Source organism: Ahaetulla prasina, chromosome 2, assembly GCF_028640845.1.
Source record: "Ahaetulla prasina isolate Xishuangbanna chromosome 2, ASM2864084v1, whole genome shotgun sequence".
In the NCBI taxonomy this organism is placed as follows: Eukaryota; Metazoa; Chordata; class Lepidosauria; order Squamata; family Colubridae; genus Ahaetulla; species Ahaetulla prasina.
The window spans coordinates 185,064,349-185,081,262 of record NC_080540.1 but is presented as its reverse complement, the minus strand read 5'-3'; the positions used below and the strand labels follow the sequence as shown (position 1 = coordinate 185,081,262).

At 38.7% G+C, this 16,914-nt stretch overlaps 1 protein-coding gene across 8 annotated transcripts in view; it reads right to left on the bottom strand.

Moving 5' to 3' along the window:
• The window catches only part of SLC44A2 (solute carrier family 44 member 2), a 191,579-nt gene that overhangs the window by 17,678 nt on the left and 156,987 nt on the right, over window positions 1-16,914 (bottom strand). For 4 of the 8 annotated variants that reach the window (XM_058173088.1, XM_058173085.1, XM_058173086.1 and 1 more), the window contains exons 16-21: window positions 16,613-16,707; window positions 16,251-16,354; window positions 11,686-11,759; window positions 10,492-10,562; window positions 9,874-9,962; window positions 2,723-2,807 (exon numbers count right to left, since the gene is read on the bottom strand). In XM_058173088.1, coding sequence (XP_058029071.1) covers window positions 2,723-2,807; window positions 9,874-9,962; window positions 10,492-10,562; window positions 11,686-11,759; window positions 16,251-16,354; window positions 16,613-16,707 — 518 coding nt within the window. Of the gene's footprint in view, window positions 1-2,722; window positions 2,808-3,657; window positions 3,727-9,871; window positions 9,963-10,491; window positions 10,563-11,685; window positions 11,760-16,250; window positions 16,355-16,612; window positions 16,708-16,914 lie in introns of those variants that run through there. The other 4 variants (XM_058173091.1, XM_058173089.1, XM_058173092.1 and 1 more) reach the window with 3 other exon arrangements.

Here is a 16,914-nt window from a genome sequence, read left to right as displayed (position 1 = left end):
GGAGTCCCCGGCTGCACCTGCAGGGGGAGGGCGCGGAGCCGCAGCAGAAGCTCCCTCCCCCGCCTGGATCGCCAGCGCCGAGTCAGCCGAAGGCAACCTCGCCCTCCCACCCACCCAACCAGCCCCCCCAACCCCCGCGCGCCCACCCACTTGGAGGATATCGCGGCGCCCGGGGGCTCCTTTCACATCTCTCGGAGCTGGAGAGCGGGCAATTCTGGCGTTCATGTCACCCCGGGGCCTGGGAAGATGGCCAGCTCAAAGGTAAGGAGGAAGAGAAGTCGGGCGGCCGGCCGCCAAGCAGCCCCACCCAGGCTCGATATCGGGAAGGTTTTGGAGAGGTTGCGCTGCGAGTTGGGGAGGGGTGGCGTTTGGGATTTGCTGCTAGGGCAGAATTTGGGAACTAAGTGCGAAGGATCTCTCCTCCCTCCTCCCTTTCTCTCTGGGTCCCGAATTATCTTTTCTATCCTCTTCTATCCACGTACAAAAGTATTATTAGCAGAGCTGAGCATGCATCTTATCTATTCTATCTTGGCTGATTTTCTTTTTCTTCCCGCAACTATTCCGTTTTGGGATCCACCATTACTTTATTAAAGAAAGCAACGCTTCGCCTGCCTGGCTTTGCGGTGGGAGGAGATCCCTGGAGGTTTCTGCCTCGGATAGTCAGAGAGGAACGTAAAACACACACACATACACACAAACCAGACTAAGAAGTGCCAGAATATTACAACCCAAAGTTTTTGTTTTGTTTTATTAACTTCTCTCCTGGAAGGAATGCTTGGGAGCCCCAGGTATCAAGCGAATTCCAAAGACGTGGGAGTGGGGGTGCACTTTAGAAAGATAGTTAATCTAGGATCAAGGGATTGAGAAATACAAGGGGTTGCTATCCTCCAATGGACCCTCCCCAGGGGTGGGGTGTGTGTCATATACTGAATTTTGTGGAAAAAGAGTTACTTGACTGTCTCCCAGACCACAGTAGAACAATCTCACCCAGTGCATGGCAGGAGCTTCACACAATGGCTTATGCTCATAATGCAAGTCAGAGCTTTATAATAAAAATGTTAAGTATGTTTTCAAAATCGGGAGTTTACAGTTGGCTTGGTTTGGTTGGAAGCTCATGCTATGCCATAGTTAAAATTAAATATTTATACTTCCAATAGCGTTAACATACTACACAGGTCATGAACAAGATTTTTGTAATTTTCATTGTGTAAGTGGGCTAAATCACTTAATTAAAAGTGTTATAACAGAAATGTAAATGCTGTAATTTGATTCTTTTAATAAATCATGTGACTTGAGTGGATGCGATGCTGGCATGACCACAGTGCGCACGTCTGATGTTGCTCACAGTGGTCCAAGGGACCGCTCAGGGAGTTAGTGTGCTTGCTCAGACTCGTGAAAAATTAGAGGGAACATTGGGTGTGACATTACATGAACCCTATTTGTAGCCTCCTGTTGACTTCCCCCCTTGATTTTGCTTATTGGAAGCCAGCAGTGAAAGCCACAAATTGTGATCAAGTGACCGTAGGATGCTGCAACCATTGTAATTGCAAGCTGGTAGCCAAGCGCCTGAATTATATTCACCATAGGGATGTTGCAATGACTGCAATTACAAGGACCCATTATAACTCTTCAGTGCATCACAACATAGAACAGTTGTGGAATGAGTGGCTGCTGAACAAAGACAACCTTTCTTGTAATATTGCCTTTTGCTTAAACTACAATGGACTAATGTGCTATATCTGGAATAGCACTAGAATGCAGTTTCCTAGAAAAGGGAGGATCAGTTTAGTTATGACCATCCCTTTCTGATCTCCAAGTTGCCTATCAGCATTTACCAGTGCTATCTTTGAGAATTCATTATTTTGTGGCTGATGAATATATAGGAGAAGGCCCTTCCAATGTATCTCACAGAATCGCCTAATTTAATGCGATTTAGATTTATTAGAATTTAATTTAGAATTTAGGCTTATAATACTGCCCCATAGTGCTTTACAGCACACTCTGCATGATTTACATGGTAGAAGCATTATTTGCATATTGCCCACAGCAATCTGTGTCCTCCTTTTACCAACCTCCAAAGGATGGTGTGATGGCGCAGTGGTTAGAATACAGTATTGCAGGCTAATTTTGCCGAGTTCAATTTTCACTGCTCAGCCTTCTATCCTTCCGAAGTCAGTAAAATGAGATACCAGATTGTTAGGGGCAATATGCTGAGTCTGTAAACCACTTAGACAGGGCTGTAAACCACTATGAAGTGGTTAGGGGCCGGAATAGCTCAGGCTGTTACGAAGCCTGTTATTAGAACACAGTAGCCTGCAATTACTGCAGGTTCAAGCCCGGCCCAAGGTTGACTCAGCCTTCCATCCTTTATAAGGTAGGTAAAATGAGGACCCAGATTGTTGGGGGGGCAATAAGTTGACTTTATAAAAAAAAAATATATACAAATAAAATGAGACTATTGCCTTATACACTGTAAGCCGCCCTGAGTCTTCGGAGAAGGGCGGGATATAAATGTAAAATATATATATATATATATATATAAATCTAAGTGCTATGCAGTTAGTGCTATGGAAGGCTGAGACAACCTGGAGCCCCATCAGGATTGAATTCCAGGCTTAATGCTACAGTAACTGGGGAGCAGCTCTGGAATCAATAAAGAACCATAAAGCATAAGTATAGCAACAGTGCCTGGCACCATTTAGCAGTTTAACAAGATACTTACAGAAGCAAAGGAAAAGTGTGTCCACACACATGGCATATACACTGAAAAATCCATGTGCAATGAGATAGGAACCCACAATCACTGTCTACAAAGAGAGAGAGAGAGAGAGAGAGAGTCACCTCAGTGTGATATCATATCTATAATGATAACAATAATGTCTAAATTGATGATAATCAACTCTATATGTCCATCCCTGGTGATGATCTATGTGATGCTGTTGCTGTATCTCGGGGTTATTGGGGCCTGGTTGGGGTACAATAGGCTTTGGCTGAACCTGGCAAGCAATAGCAATAGCACTTAGACTTATATACTGCTTCAAAGTGCTTTATAGCCCTCTCTAAGCAGTTTACAGAGTCAGCATATTGCCCCCAACAATCTGGGACCTTATTTTATCCTCAGAAGGATAGAAGGCTGAGTCCATCTTTGAGCCAGTGAGAATTGAACTGCTGAACCGCAGGAAGCTGGTAATCAGCAGAAGTAGTCTGCAGGACTGCATTCTAACCACTCACCACCATGGCAAGACCAAATGGCTTTGGGTGTATGGACCCCAAAGATCCAGGACTTTGAATCCTTAGTTCTGGATGGGGTGGCACTACTCTGGCTCGAGCTGGTCTGCAACTTGGTGGTTCATCTGGACTCATGACTCCTGCACAAAGAACAGGTGGCAGTTGCAGCTAGGAGACCCTTTGCACAACTTCGGATTGTGGTTTTTCCTCGATCAGGAGTCCCTGCGCTCAGTCATTCAAGCTGTAGTTATCATGTATTTGAACTATTGCAACACACTTTACATTGGGATACTCTTGCAGAGCATTTTGAAGATACAACTGGTACAGAATGAGGCATTGTGGACAGCTTTTGGGCCCCCCACTGTTATACTGCAAGCTGCACTGGCTACCAGTTTGCTTGTAGATGCAATTCAAAGTGTTGGTTATCACCTTTAAAGCCCTTCATGGCTCCAGGTTGCTTGAGGAACATCTCATCTCAATGGGATTGGCCCACTCCACCTGTGCCGACAGAGGAGACACACTGAAGGCCCCATCAGCCAGGGATCCTGCAGCTGGCAGGATTTAAGAGAAGAGCCTTCTCTTCTGCTGCTCCTGCACTTTGGAATATCATGTGTTCCAATGGGAGAGCGTCATTTTGGATGTGGTTGATAGATTCAGCAACAGATCCCCCGCCCCCACTCATCCCACTTCTTTCCTCTCCATCTTTTAATTATAGTTGATAATTAGTATTTTATTGTTATTATTTGTATAGTTTTCTTTTTAGCATTATAAACCACCCAGAGATACTTCATGGTGAGAAGGGCGGAAAGCAAATTTAATAAACATATACATATACATATATATACATACATGCATATATATATAATATAATATAATATAATATAATATAATATAATATAATATAATATAATATAATAATATAATATAATATAATATAATATAATATAATATAATATAATATAATATAATATAATATAATATAATATAATATAATATAATATAATATAATATAATATAATATAATATAATATAATATAATATAATATATATCGGGGACTTCCGCTTGGCGCCACCTTTCTCACTGGGTGCTAATTTATGGCACTCCGCACTGGATATGGTAAAAGCCAGTGAAAACAGCAACGAACAGCTGTTCCCGGCTTCAATTTCCCTCTCTGGTTGAAAGAGAGAGAAAGAGCAGGGGGGAGAGTGGTAGATTCCCCTAGGGGCTTTGTTTTTGTTATGCAAAGTCCCGAAAGGTCAAATCCCATTGAATCCTCCTTTAATCTCCAGTATTCACTGCGCTCCTGCAAAAGCAGAAAAAGAGGAAGGTGTCCACTTCTGCTAACAACTGATTTCTTTTTGTGGATTTCTATAAGCAGACAGAAGAAGCATGAGTGAACAATTATTGGTTTGCAAGTATTTTTGATTTCCTGACTTCCACCTTCTTTAAAAAGAGAAATTTCCCCCCCCCTTCCTTTAATTGTTTAAAATGGCGTTTGAGAGCAACTGAAAGTAGAGCGATAAAGTAGAGCTTAACTTTTCAGAGGTTTTACCAGTACATAAGGAACTAAAAGGTAAAGGCCAGCGTGTAGTGGAGTTTAATGTGTGGCTAAAGGAGTGGTGTAAAAGGGAAGGCTTTGGTTTTATTAGTCATGATGTCTGCAACTGGTCCAATGAAAAATTGTACAAAAGAGATGGATTGCATCCATCAAAGAAAGGGACTGAGTTACTTAGCAATACATTCACAGATTTTCTGGATAAACATTTAAACCGGACAGTGGGGACAGAGAATTAACTGATATGGAAAATTTCTGTCCCCAGCAATCGAAAACTAAAAGGGTTATCAGTGCATGTAACATAGATGTCTGTATGGGTAAGACTATCAACCATGCTATCAAGCAAAACCAAGCATTTAACAGTGAGTGCCATACCATGTGCACTAAACCAACAGGTGGCATGAAAGTAGGGCAGTCAACACAGGTTATGTAGACAGTAAACACAAGATCAATCCAAATGGACTCAAATGTCTATACACCAATGCACAGAGTATGAGGAATAAACAGGGTGAATTAGAAATCCAAGTAAATGAGGGTAGATATGATATTGTTGCCATTACGGAAACTTGGTGGGATGAAACTGACAAATGGAACATACAGCTAGAGGGATATAAATTATTTAAAAGAAATAGACCAAATAAAAGAGGAGGTGGAGTTGCACTATATATAAGAAATAACTACATCTCTACAGAAATAGAGCACAACAATGATGAAAATCATCTTGAATGTATTTGGGTCAATATAAAAGGGTGAAAACGATATTGCCATAGGTCTATACTATAGGCCACCCAACCAAACAGAGGAAGTAGATGAACTTTTGCTAGTCAGCTAACTAAGGTATGTAGGAAGCACATCACAGTAGTAATGGGGATTTTAACTACCTGACATCAACTGGGAAACAAACTCTGCACCAAGTGGAAAATCCAACAGGTTCCTAACAAACCTAGCAGACAACTTTGTTTCCCAAAAATAGAGAAGGCGACAAGGATCAGCCATATTGGACTTAATTCTCACTAACAGAGATGAAATGATAGAAGGTGTTGAAGCTACAGGAACCTTGGGGCAAGTGACCACGCAATATTGGAATTCAACATTAAGCAAATACAAGTAGTAGAACAAAGTCAAACTAGAGTCTTGGACTTTAAGAGAGCTAATTTCAATAAACTTAGAGAGATCTTGAGAAGGATTCAATGGATGAGAATCCTCAGGGGGAAAACAACTCAAGAAGCTTGGGAAATTTTGAAAAGTGAGATTATAAAAGCACAGTCTAACACAATACCAATGAAGAAGAAAAATAGTAGATCACAAAAGAAACCAGCATGGATGCATAAAGAACTATCTGACAAATTGAAAGACAAAAAGGACAAATATAAAAAGTGGAAAGAGGGGCAAATAACTAAGGCAGAATATCAGCAAATAGCCCGAGCCTGTAAAAATGAAGTGAGGAAAGCTAAGGCTCACAATGAACAAAGGCTAGCGACAAAAGTAAAAAATAATAAAAAAAGCTTCTTCCAACATGTTAAAAACAAGAAAAAAGTCAAGGAAACAATTGGCCCATTGCTGGGAGAAAGTGGAAAGAAGATGACAAGCAACAGGGAGAAAGCAGATCTACTTAACTCATATTTTGCATCTGTCTTTACACAAAAGGAAAAAACAATCCAACCTATCAAAAACAGCACTACAAAAAACAGATTAGAAACACAAGTTAAAATAGGGAAGAAAATGGTAAGTGAACACCTGTCTACCCTAGACGAGTTCAAATCACCAGGACCGGATGGATTACACCCCAAGGTTCTGAAGGAACTGGCAGACGTGATCTCAGAACCACTGAACTATATCTTTCAAAGATCCTGGATCACAGGGGAGCTGCCAGAGGACTGGAAAAGAGCTGATGTAGTTCCCATCTTCAAAAAGGAAAAAACAGATCCAGGAAACTACAGACCTATCAGTCTGACCTCAATACCGGGAAGATTCTGGAAAAGATAATCAAACAACGAATCACCGAACACCTAGAAGCAAACAAAGTAATAACCAAAAGCCAACATGGGTTTGTCAAAACAGATCATGCCAGACTAATCTTATCGCATTCTTTGACAAAATGACAAAATTAGTAGACCAGAGGAATGCTGTTGATATAATTTACTTGGACTTCAGTAAAGCATTTGATAAAGTAGACCATAACCTACTACTAGATAAAGTAGAAAATGTGGGTTAGACAGCACCACCACCAGATGGATTCGTAACTGGCTGACCAACCGACTCAACGTGTAGTCCTCAACGGAACTACATCCACATGGAGGGAAGTATGCAGTGGAGTACCCCAAGGCTCTGTTTTAGGCCCAGTACTCTTCAACATCTTCATCAATGACTTGGACGAGGGGATAGATGGGGAACTGATCAAATTTGCAGATGACACCAAGCTGGCAGGAATAGCCAACACTCCAGAAGATAGGCTCAAGTTACAGAAAGATCTTGACAGACTTGAACATTGGGCGCTATCTAACAAAATGAAATTCAACAGTGAAAAAAGTAAGGTTCTACATTTAGGCCAAAAAACAAAATGCACCAGTACCGTATATGTGGTACCTTGCTCAATAGTAGTACCTGTGAGAGGGATCTTGGAGTCCTAGTGGATAACCATCTAGATATGAGCCAGCAGTGTGCAGCAGCTGTTAAAAAAGCCAACACAGTTCTGGGCTGCATAAACAGAGGATAGAATCAAGATCACGTGAAGTGCTAGTACCACTTTATAATGCCTTGGTAAGGCCACACTTGGAATATTGCATCCAGTTTTGGTCGCCACGATGTAAAAAGATGTTGAGACTCTAGAAAGAGTGCAGAGAAGAGCAACAAAGATGATTAGGGGACTGGAGGATAAAACATATGAAGAACGGTTGCAGGAACTGGGTATGTCTAGTTTAACAAAAAGAAGGACCAGGGGAGACATGATAGCAGTGTTCCAATATCTCAGGGGCTGCCACAGAGAAGTGGGAGTTGGGCTGTTCTCCAGAGCACCTGAGGGTAGAACAAGAAGCAATGGGTGGAAACTGATCAAGGAAAGAAGCAACTTAGAACTAAGGAGAAATTTCCTGACAGTTAGAACAATTAATAAGTGGAACGACTTGCCTTCAGAAGTTGTGAATGCTCCAACACTGGAAATTTTTAAGAAAATGTTGGATAACCATCTGACTGAGATGGTGTAGGGTTTCCTGCCTGGGCAGGGGGTTGGACTAGAAGGCCTCCAAGGTCCCTTCCAACTCTGATGTTATGTTAAAGGAAAGGGAGCCTTGCTGCGAAATCAAAACTGAATGGAGATTTTATCTTATTGTGTTGGACTGTGGATTGTTAGATCCACAGTCCAACACAACATGTTATGTTGTTTAAGTATTTCATAAAGGGATTCTCAGCAGGAACTTTGTCAAGAAGGTTCTTTCAGAAAAATGGATTCGTGACTTTATACAGGATTACACAGAAAGAATGTATTTAATTATTCAAAAATACGAATTGATAAAAAATGGGGACGTTTTGGATGAGAGCTTGGAGGAAATTAACCAGTGCAATCAGGACTTGGAAAATGGAATGGAGGAGATACAAACAAAAGTGGATAAATATGAAGATATGATCGTGAATAAACAAGTTGATGTAAAGAAGTTTTCTTTAAATAGTTTGGATGAAATGCCTGAATTTGTGCTACAGGAGGCTGTCTCCCGAACTGAAAAAACTCACAGGGTTAATGCTTTCCAAGAGTTCTCTTTTTGGACTGATGGAATATACGGCAGTAATTTGTGGATTCTTGGACATAAGGAACTACTAGGAAATATTGTGACTGACTTTTGAAAAGGAGTAATGAAGGAAAGACAAAGATTAATGCATCAAAAAAAATGGCAAGAGACAAAAGTATTATCCTTGAAACAAGGTTTTTTTGAAATATTAACAGACAAAAATATTAGTGTCCCGGAAAGACAATATGTGAGGAAGATTTGGAAGAAATAGGTTGATTATATGTTTATATCTATCATAAAAGACTAGATATTTGGATCTATACTGGATTTTGACGAGGAAGGACTAAAGTTGAATAGATATTGTAATTTTCTGTATTGAAATTTTATAATGTGTTGCACTGAATTTTAAATAGAATATTCTCGAAAGATCTTATGTAAGAAAGACCTGGGGGAAAAATTATATGGTTATAGAAGCTATAAGGGAGATATTCTCTGAATTGGATTGGATTTTTATGTTTTAGCTGGTTTTAAATACTTTAGGATTAATTTGTTCTATTGATTTATATATTTTATTACTGTTAATTGTTATTTTTTTTTTGAAGGATTTTGGTTATGTTAGGAGGAAGTCAGAGCTAAAGAGGGAAAATTGGTAAAATAGTTTTGGGGAAAAATTTTCTTAGCATATGTTTGTTTTATTTTTAACTATACCTTGTGCTTGTTCCGGGAAGTCATGGGGGAGGGTATTAGTGAAGGGAGGGGGGTTGGGGGGCAAGGGGGGGGATTTTTTTTTTTGGTAAAACTTTTTGAATATATATATTTATATATATATATATAGGATCTGGTTGGAATCAGACTCTCTTCCAAGCATTTGAGAACTACATGCAAATACACATATTGTTTGTGGATCATTCTAAGTCACGGTTAGTTTTAATATGGTTGAAGGAACCAGTTAATTGGATTGACACAACAGATTAAACCATGGTTTATAAACTGCAATGGATAAACTCATTAGATTACAAACACCCTATGCCAACCGCATTTTAGCTTAGTGCAATGTATTAACTAATTTTCTTCAAAATTTAATTCACAGCTAGGATAAGATAACATGGGTAGCATAAAACCTATATACTTTTTCCTTTGAAGTAAGATGGAAATTAAATATAATCAATGATTAATAACAATACATATTACACTTCAGTAAAGTAGTAGTGACTCTTTCTCAATCCTCCCCTCCAAGCAACAAAACTATCAAGGCAGACTTCAATGCTGTAAAAGTAGATTAAACGAACAGAAAATAGCTGCCAAGCAATACAACTGCAATTGGAGAAAAATAAATAAATACATTCATATTTTTAAAAAATACTAACTAGAATGGGGACCCAGTAGTAATTGAGAGTTGGTGCTGTGTCTTGAATCAGTTTTATTCTCTGGGTGAAAAAAAAGAAAGCAAGGATACCTAAAAAGAAATGAAAATAATTAAATTTCACATTTTTCTCTATATCTTATTTCCAGTTTGGAAATCCCATCACATGAGTTTAACTTTGACCCATATTTCAACCAATTTCTTTCTGCCTCCCAAATGGGGTTTAGATTTTGTACTTGTTTCTACTTATTATGAAAATGAGCAAAAGAGGTGGAAAAGGTCTTCTCTAGCTTTATGTCCTGATGACTAGTGACTTGCAAGTTGAAATTTTTGGAAGAACAAAAGTAGGACTGAAATAGAGCAAAACATGGAAAGGTACAGAAATAATACTTAGGAAAAGAAAAAGCTTTAACTTCAGCTATATTAAATTTTGCATAACAAAATTTTTGTTATGCAAAAAAAAAGGCTTTGATTCCTGCTTTAAATATATTCTTTATTGCAAATACAATTTCATTCAAATGCAAATGCTAAAACCTAAGTGAAATCTGTATGGAAGCACCAAAAAGAAGACCAGTAAGTGACCAAACTTGAGAGAAAACCAAAAATATCATAAATGACTTACCAACACTTCCCACAATTAGGATTTTTCCAAGGAAAAACAGGAAATCAGTGACTTTGTCCAAAACAGCCACTCTTAATACAAAGTGAAAACCATTACAGTTAGAGATAGTTCTTGATCACAATTTCCATTGCTAAGCAAGACTGTTGTGAGTTTTGGCCTATTTTGCAACCTTTTTTGCCACAGTTGTTAAGTGAATCACTGTGGTTGTTAAGTTAATAACATGGTTGTAAAATAAATTTGGCTTTCCCATTAACTCTGTTTGTCAGAAAGTTACAAAAAGTGATCACATGGCCCCGGACACTGCAACCGTCATAAATAGTTGTCAAGCATCCAAATTTTGATCATATGACTGTGAGAATACTGCAATGGTTGTTAAATGTGAAAAATGGTCATAAGTCACTTTTTTCAATGCCCAATTTTCTCTGGGGCAATTTTCTCTGGGGCAATGTCAGTTTTGGAAGCCATTTTTTCTTTTAGCTTCCTGACTGCCACATATTTTAGCCTGGGAAATTGGGAGGTTTTTTTTTTGTTGGAGCAGTGGAAGAATAGCCATAAGAACATTCCTTGCTCTGGGAGTCAAGGACATTTGCCTGTACCTGGATGGGAGTGATTGGGGATTATCTCCAGTTGAGTCTGAAGAATGGATTGGATGATGTGATGAACATGTGGGTATGGAGGAGGGTTGTGAACTTTCAACTGGGTGGGGAAAACCTGGAAGCTTTCAGATTCGGGTTTTCCCACATGACATCTCTAATGAAGTGGAACTCTGAGGAATTTATTGCCTTGAAGTTTTGTTTCGTTGGGAGTGTTTTTTGGAACCCTGACATTAAACCTGAACCCCCTTTAAAACTATAAGCAGCTCCTTGTACCTCAGGTTCTTTCATAATTAGAGATGATACTATTTATTTATGTATTATATTTATATGCCACCAATCTCATTCTGCAATCAAGAGAACTTGGATGCATTCATATACACAGGTATTCATATTTCTGTACTCTTTCCCAGTTGGGAGTCGAGTTTGTTCCACAAAGTGAGCACTACCACATAGAATGCCCATTGCCACAGCACATTTAAATGATAATCATTGTACCAGTTTATCATTGCATTTTCAGCTACTAAATCTAACAATAAAGAACTTGGCCAAGCTCTTCCAAACAGAATAATAAAACCAAAAGCAGCTTCCAGGCCCTCACCTGATTATGTTCCTCATGAGCAAGGAAAAGGCATTCCTGGCAGAAGTGCAGAAATTGGTACCATAAATAGCAATCTGGGCAAATTGCCAAAGGGGAAAAAAATATATTAAAGTACGTTATTTTTTTTATAAAGACATGATTACTTATAGCCAGAAAAAGACAAATATACAGTCATGGCCGAAAGTGTTGGCACCCCAGAAATTTTTCCAGAAAATCAACTATTTCTCATAAAAAAGTATTGCAGTAACACATGTTTTGCTATACACATGTTTATTCCCTTTGTGTGTATTGGAACAAAACAAAAAATGGCAGGAAACAAAGCAAATTGGACATAATGTCACACAAAACTCCAAAAATGGGCTGGACAAAATTATTGGCACCCTTAACTTAATATTTGGTTGCACACCCTTTGGAAAAAATAACTGAAATCAGTCGCTTCCTATAACCATCAATAAGCTTCTTATGCCTCTCATCCGGAATTTTATCTCAACTTTGGCAATGGCCGGTTTAGCTGATAATTGTGCGGATCGCGTCTTCGGCTCTTCTTCAGCAGGATTCACTTTTCTCTTCGGCATGGCTGAGTAAGCTGCCCTCACCTTTTCTTGTACTTTATATTTTTTGCCCTTAGCGTCAGGCCGCGCGGGCGCTTGTTCTTACAACCAGAGCGGTGACGACTGCTAGTTCTTACTTCAGCCTACGGGAGCCGGATTCTCACTGCTGCACACAAACTGTCTCTTGACTGCTGATTTCCCCCCCACCCCATCCCAGCAGCGCCAGCTTTTTTGGACCACTCTTCCTTTGCAAATTGCTCCAGGTCTCTCTTATTGGAAGGGCGCCTTTTCCCAACAGCAATTTTAAGATCTCTCCACAGGTGTTCAATGGGATTTAAATCTGGACTCATTGCTGGTCACTTCAGAACTCTCCAGAGCTTTGTTGCCATCCATTTCTGGGTGCTTTTTGACGTATGTTTGGGGTCATTGTCCTGCTGGAAGACCCAAGATCTCGGACGCAAACCCAGCTTTCTGACACTGGGCTCTACAGTGCGACCCAAAATCCTTTGGTAATCCTCAGATTTCATGATGCTTTGCACACAGTCAAGGCACCCAGTGCCAAAGGCAACAAAACAACCCCAAAACATCATTGAACCTCCACCATATTTCACTGTAGGTACTGTGTTCTTTTCTTTGTAGGCCTCATTCCGTTTTCGGTAAACAGTAGAATATGTGCTTTACCAAAAAGCTCTATCTTGGTCTCATCTGTCCACAAGACTTTCTCCCAGAAGGATTTTGGCTTACTCAAGTACATTTTGGCAAACTGTAGTCTTGCTTTTTTATGTCTCTGTGTCAGCAGTGGGGTCCTCTTGGGTCTCCTGCCATAGCGTTTCATTTTATTTAAATGTCGATGGATAGTTTGCGCTGACACTGATGCTCCCTGAGCCTGCAGGACAGCTTGAATTTCTTTGGAACTTGTTTGGGGCTGCTTATCCACCATCCGGACTATCCTGCGTTGCAACCTTTCATCTATTTTTCTCTTCCGTCCACGCTCAGGGAGATTAACTACAGTGCCATGGGTTGCAAACTTCTAGATAATGTTGCGCACTGTGGATAAAGAGAAATCTAGATCTCTGGAGATGGACTTGTAACCTTGAGATTGTTGATATTTTTCCACAAATTTGGTTCTCAAGTCCTCAGACAGTTCTCTTCTCCTCTTTCTGTTGTCCATGCTTAGCGTGGCACACACAGACACACAATGCAAAGACTAAGTGAACTGCTCTCCTTTTTATCTGCTTTCAGGTGAAATTTTTATATTGCCCACACCTGTTATGTGCCCCAGGTGAGTTTAAAAGAGCATCACATGCTTGAAACAATCTTATTTATCCACAATTTTGAAAGGGTGCCAATAATTTTGTCCAGCCCATTTTTGGAGTTTTGTGTGACATTATGTCCAATTTGCTTTGTTTCCTGCCTTTTTTTGTTTTGTTCCAATACACACAAAGGGAATAAACATGTGTATAGCAAAACATGTGTTACTGCAATACTTTTCTGTGAGAAATACTTGATTTTCTGGAAAAATTTCTGGGGTGCCAACACTTTCGGCCATGACTGTAGATATTAGGACAGTATCAATGCCATGATAAAACATAACAAACAAACACAATTTTTACATGACTTTTGGGGATGTGAAGGGAAGGGAATAAGAAGGAAAATACACCGTACTTGCCTGGATCCCTCTTATCTTGTTTGTTGTTTTCCCATCATGCCTCCCCCCAGCTCAGCTAGCTTTTAAGAAAGATCTTTATTTAATAATCCTGGTATCAAGGGTTTCCAACTATTCTATCAGGCCCCCAGTTTATTCCTTCGGATGCCTCTCCCCTTATCCAGTTCCTGGAATTTCCAAGAACTTCATGATTCACAACCAACTTCACAATAACAATCAATACAGAATAAATGTGAATGGGTAATTAGCATTTTCATTTGAAAACCAGTACTAAGAATGCAGCATTGGCATGGCATCATCAGGACAAGTAAATGTACTACAGAAAAGATCAGGATTATTGGTATCATCTGAAACAAGAACAAGAATTTAGGCAAAACATTCATTTTTATAGCTGCTATTCTCCCCAACAAAGATAATTGTAATTTTTTCCAAGTATTCATTTCCTTCTGAATCTTTTTCCATAACACATCATAATTATTCTTATACAATTTTACATTTGATGAAGTAAGAAAGACTCCTAAATATTTAACTTTTTTTACAATTTCAAATCCTGTTATTTCCTCTAGTTTTTCTTTCTGGTTCTTAATCATATTTTTGGTTAACACTTTTGTTTTATTTTGATTCACTTTAAACCCTGAGACCTATACCAATAATTAAGAAAGACAAAAATTTGGAAGAATGGCAGATTGGAATTAATAAATTTATATGGGAAGGGAAAAAAGCGTGAGTCAAAATGAAAATAATGCAAGATACACGGGAAAGAGGAGGATTAAAAATGCCTAATTTAAAACGGTATTATGAAGCAGTTGTTCTTTCGGTAATAAGTGATTGGTTTAATTTGACGGAGGAAAGGATTTTGAATATAGAAGGTTATGATTTATTATATGGTTGGCATGCATATTTATTGTATGATAAGAAAGTAGATAAAGCTTTTAAGAATCATGTGTTGAGAATTTCTCTTCTGCGTGTCTGGAAAAAATATTATTATAAGTTAAATTATAAAATTCCCATATGGGCAAGTCCTCGGCACGCAGTAGAGAATATAAATATAGAACAGGAACAAGAAATGATTACTTATAAAGATCTTTTATACAATGAGAGGGGAAATCTACAATTAAAATCTTTGGTTACATTAAAAGAAGAAGGGAGGAATTATACATGGTTTCAATATGGACAGTTAAAGGCTAGATGGAAAGAAGATCAGAAAATTGGTATTATTCAAAATGAAGAAAATTTGGTTAAACAAATTAGAAATCAAACCCAGGGGCATATAAAGAGATTGTATACTGTGTTGATAGAAATAGATTCTGAAAGAGATTTAATAAAGGATTGTATGATAAAATGGGCACAGAATATTCAAGAACCAATAATGTTGGAAACATGGGAAAAATTTGTTAGAAATGTTAAATTTACGCAAGCGCAGAATTTAAGGAAAATTTTATAAGATGTTTTATAGATGGCATTTAGATCCTAAGAAAATTATCATGTATGTATCCAGATATGCAAGCGAAATGTTGGAGATGTAATTGTGATGATGCTACATATTTTCATGTATGGTGGACTTGTAAGAAAATTAAGTCTTTCTGGATAAGAATCTGGTGGATTATGCAGAATGTTCTGAAGAAGAAGATAAAGTTCCTACCGCAATTTTTTCTTTTGGGAATAACAACGGACTGTACAGTGATTGAGACTAAGTTGATTTTGAACTTAATAACAGCAGCAAGACTGTTGATTGGACAATATTGGAAGAAAAAAGAATTACCCACAATAGAAGAATGGATATTGAAAGTTTCCAATTTGGCTGAGATGGCTAAAATTTCAGCCTTCTTGAAAGACAGTACTCAAGAAAAATATTTAAATGAATGGAAGAACTGGATTGATTATATTCAAAATAGATATCAGATTAAGAAATTTCGGATTGCCTTTGAATGAAGGATTTTGTTTTTGATTTTAATGGAAGAAGTCAGGTTATGTGGGAGAGAAGGATTATAATTGTGTTAGATTTTAAAAAATTAATGTATGACTGTTTAATGAACTATACCTTGTGTTTGCTCCGGGAAGTCGGGGGGGGAGGGGGTTTTGGAGGGAGGGGGGAAGGTGGGGGAGGGGGAAAAATTTAATTGTTGTTTTAAAACTTTTTCAATTAAAAAAAAAAAAAGATCAGGATGAGTGCATTTGGCAGCCAAGTCTGCTTTAAACGTTTTAACAAGTAATGAAGTATCTAAAGGAAAACTTTCAACTTCTGCCAAAGATATGGCTAAGTATTTAGAACAGTTCCCTTACTGTGCAGAGCATCCAGAAACCTGCATTAATGCCCTAAATAAGTAACAGATGCTTGAATTCCTCACCATAATGTATGCATTTCTATTCAAAAACTTGATGAACTTCTCCAGGCACCAGAAGCAGCATTTGAAACAGGTCAAAAGGAACTTGGCAAACATATTCTCAGAAGCTAATGGATTGCAAAACAGGACAGGAGAAAGTTCTTATTATTCTCTCTATCACATTAGAAAGAGTCATGTATTTATTTATTTATGCTCCTGCAGTGCAAAATTCCTATAGGTCTTAAGCTGCTATAGAATGACACAACAAAGATCAAAATAAAAATTTAAAAAATCTAATACCCCACAAACCATAACAGCAGTATCCCTTGGGGGAAGGTTTACAAAAGAAGTGCGTGAAAGTTTTAACAAGTAGAAAGGGTCCATACCTTTTAGTTTATGATCCAAGTACTCCAGAATGACTCGAATGACCTGGACAATGGCAAGAATCATGGATCCAAAGGCCAGTGAACCTGTGTGATACCTGCAGGAAGAAAACAGTGGCAGAGAAATTGCACTGGTGAAGGCTGCAACACACCTGTACACTTTTTGTTAAAGAAAGAGGGAGGATAACATAGTTCTTCACTGGCTGTGGGAGTCTTTTCTGGCTGTGGGAGCTACTGTGCTGAAGAACACAGGACTGAGTCTTCTCAAGCTACACTTGCCAGGCCCAGGAGAGAGTTCTTTGTAG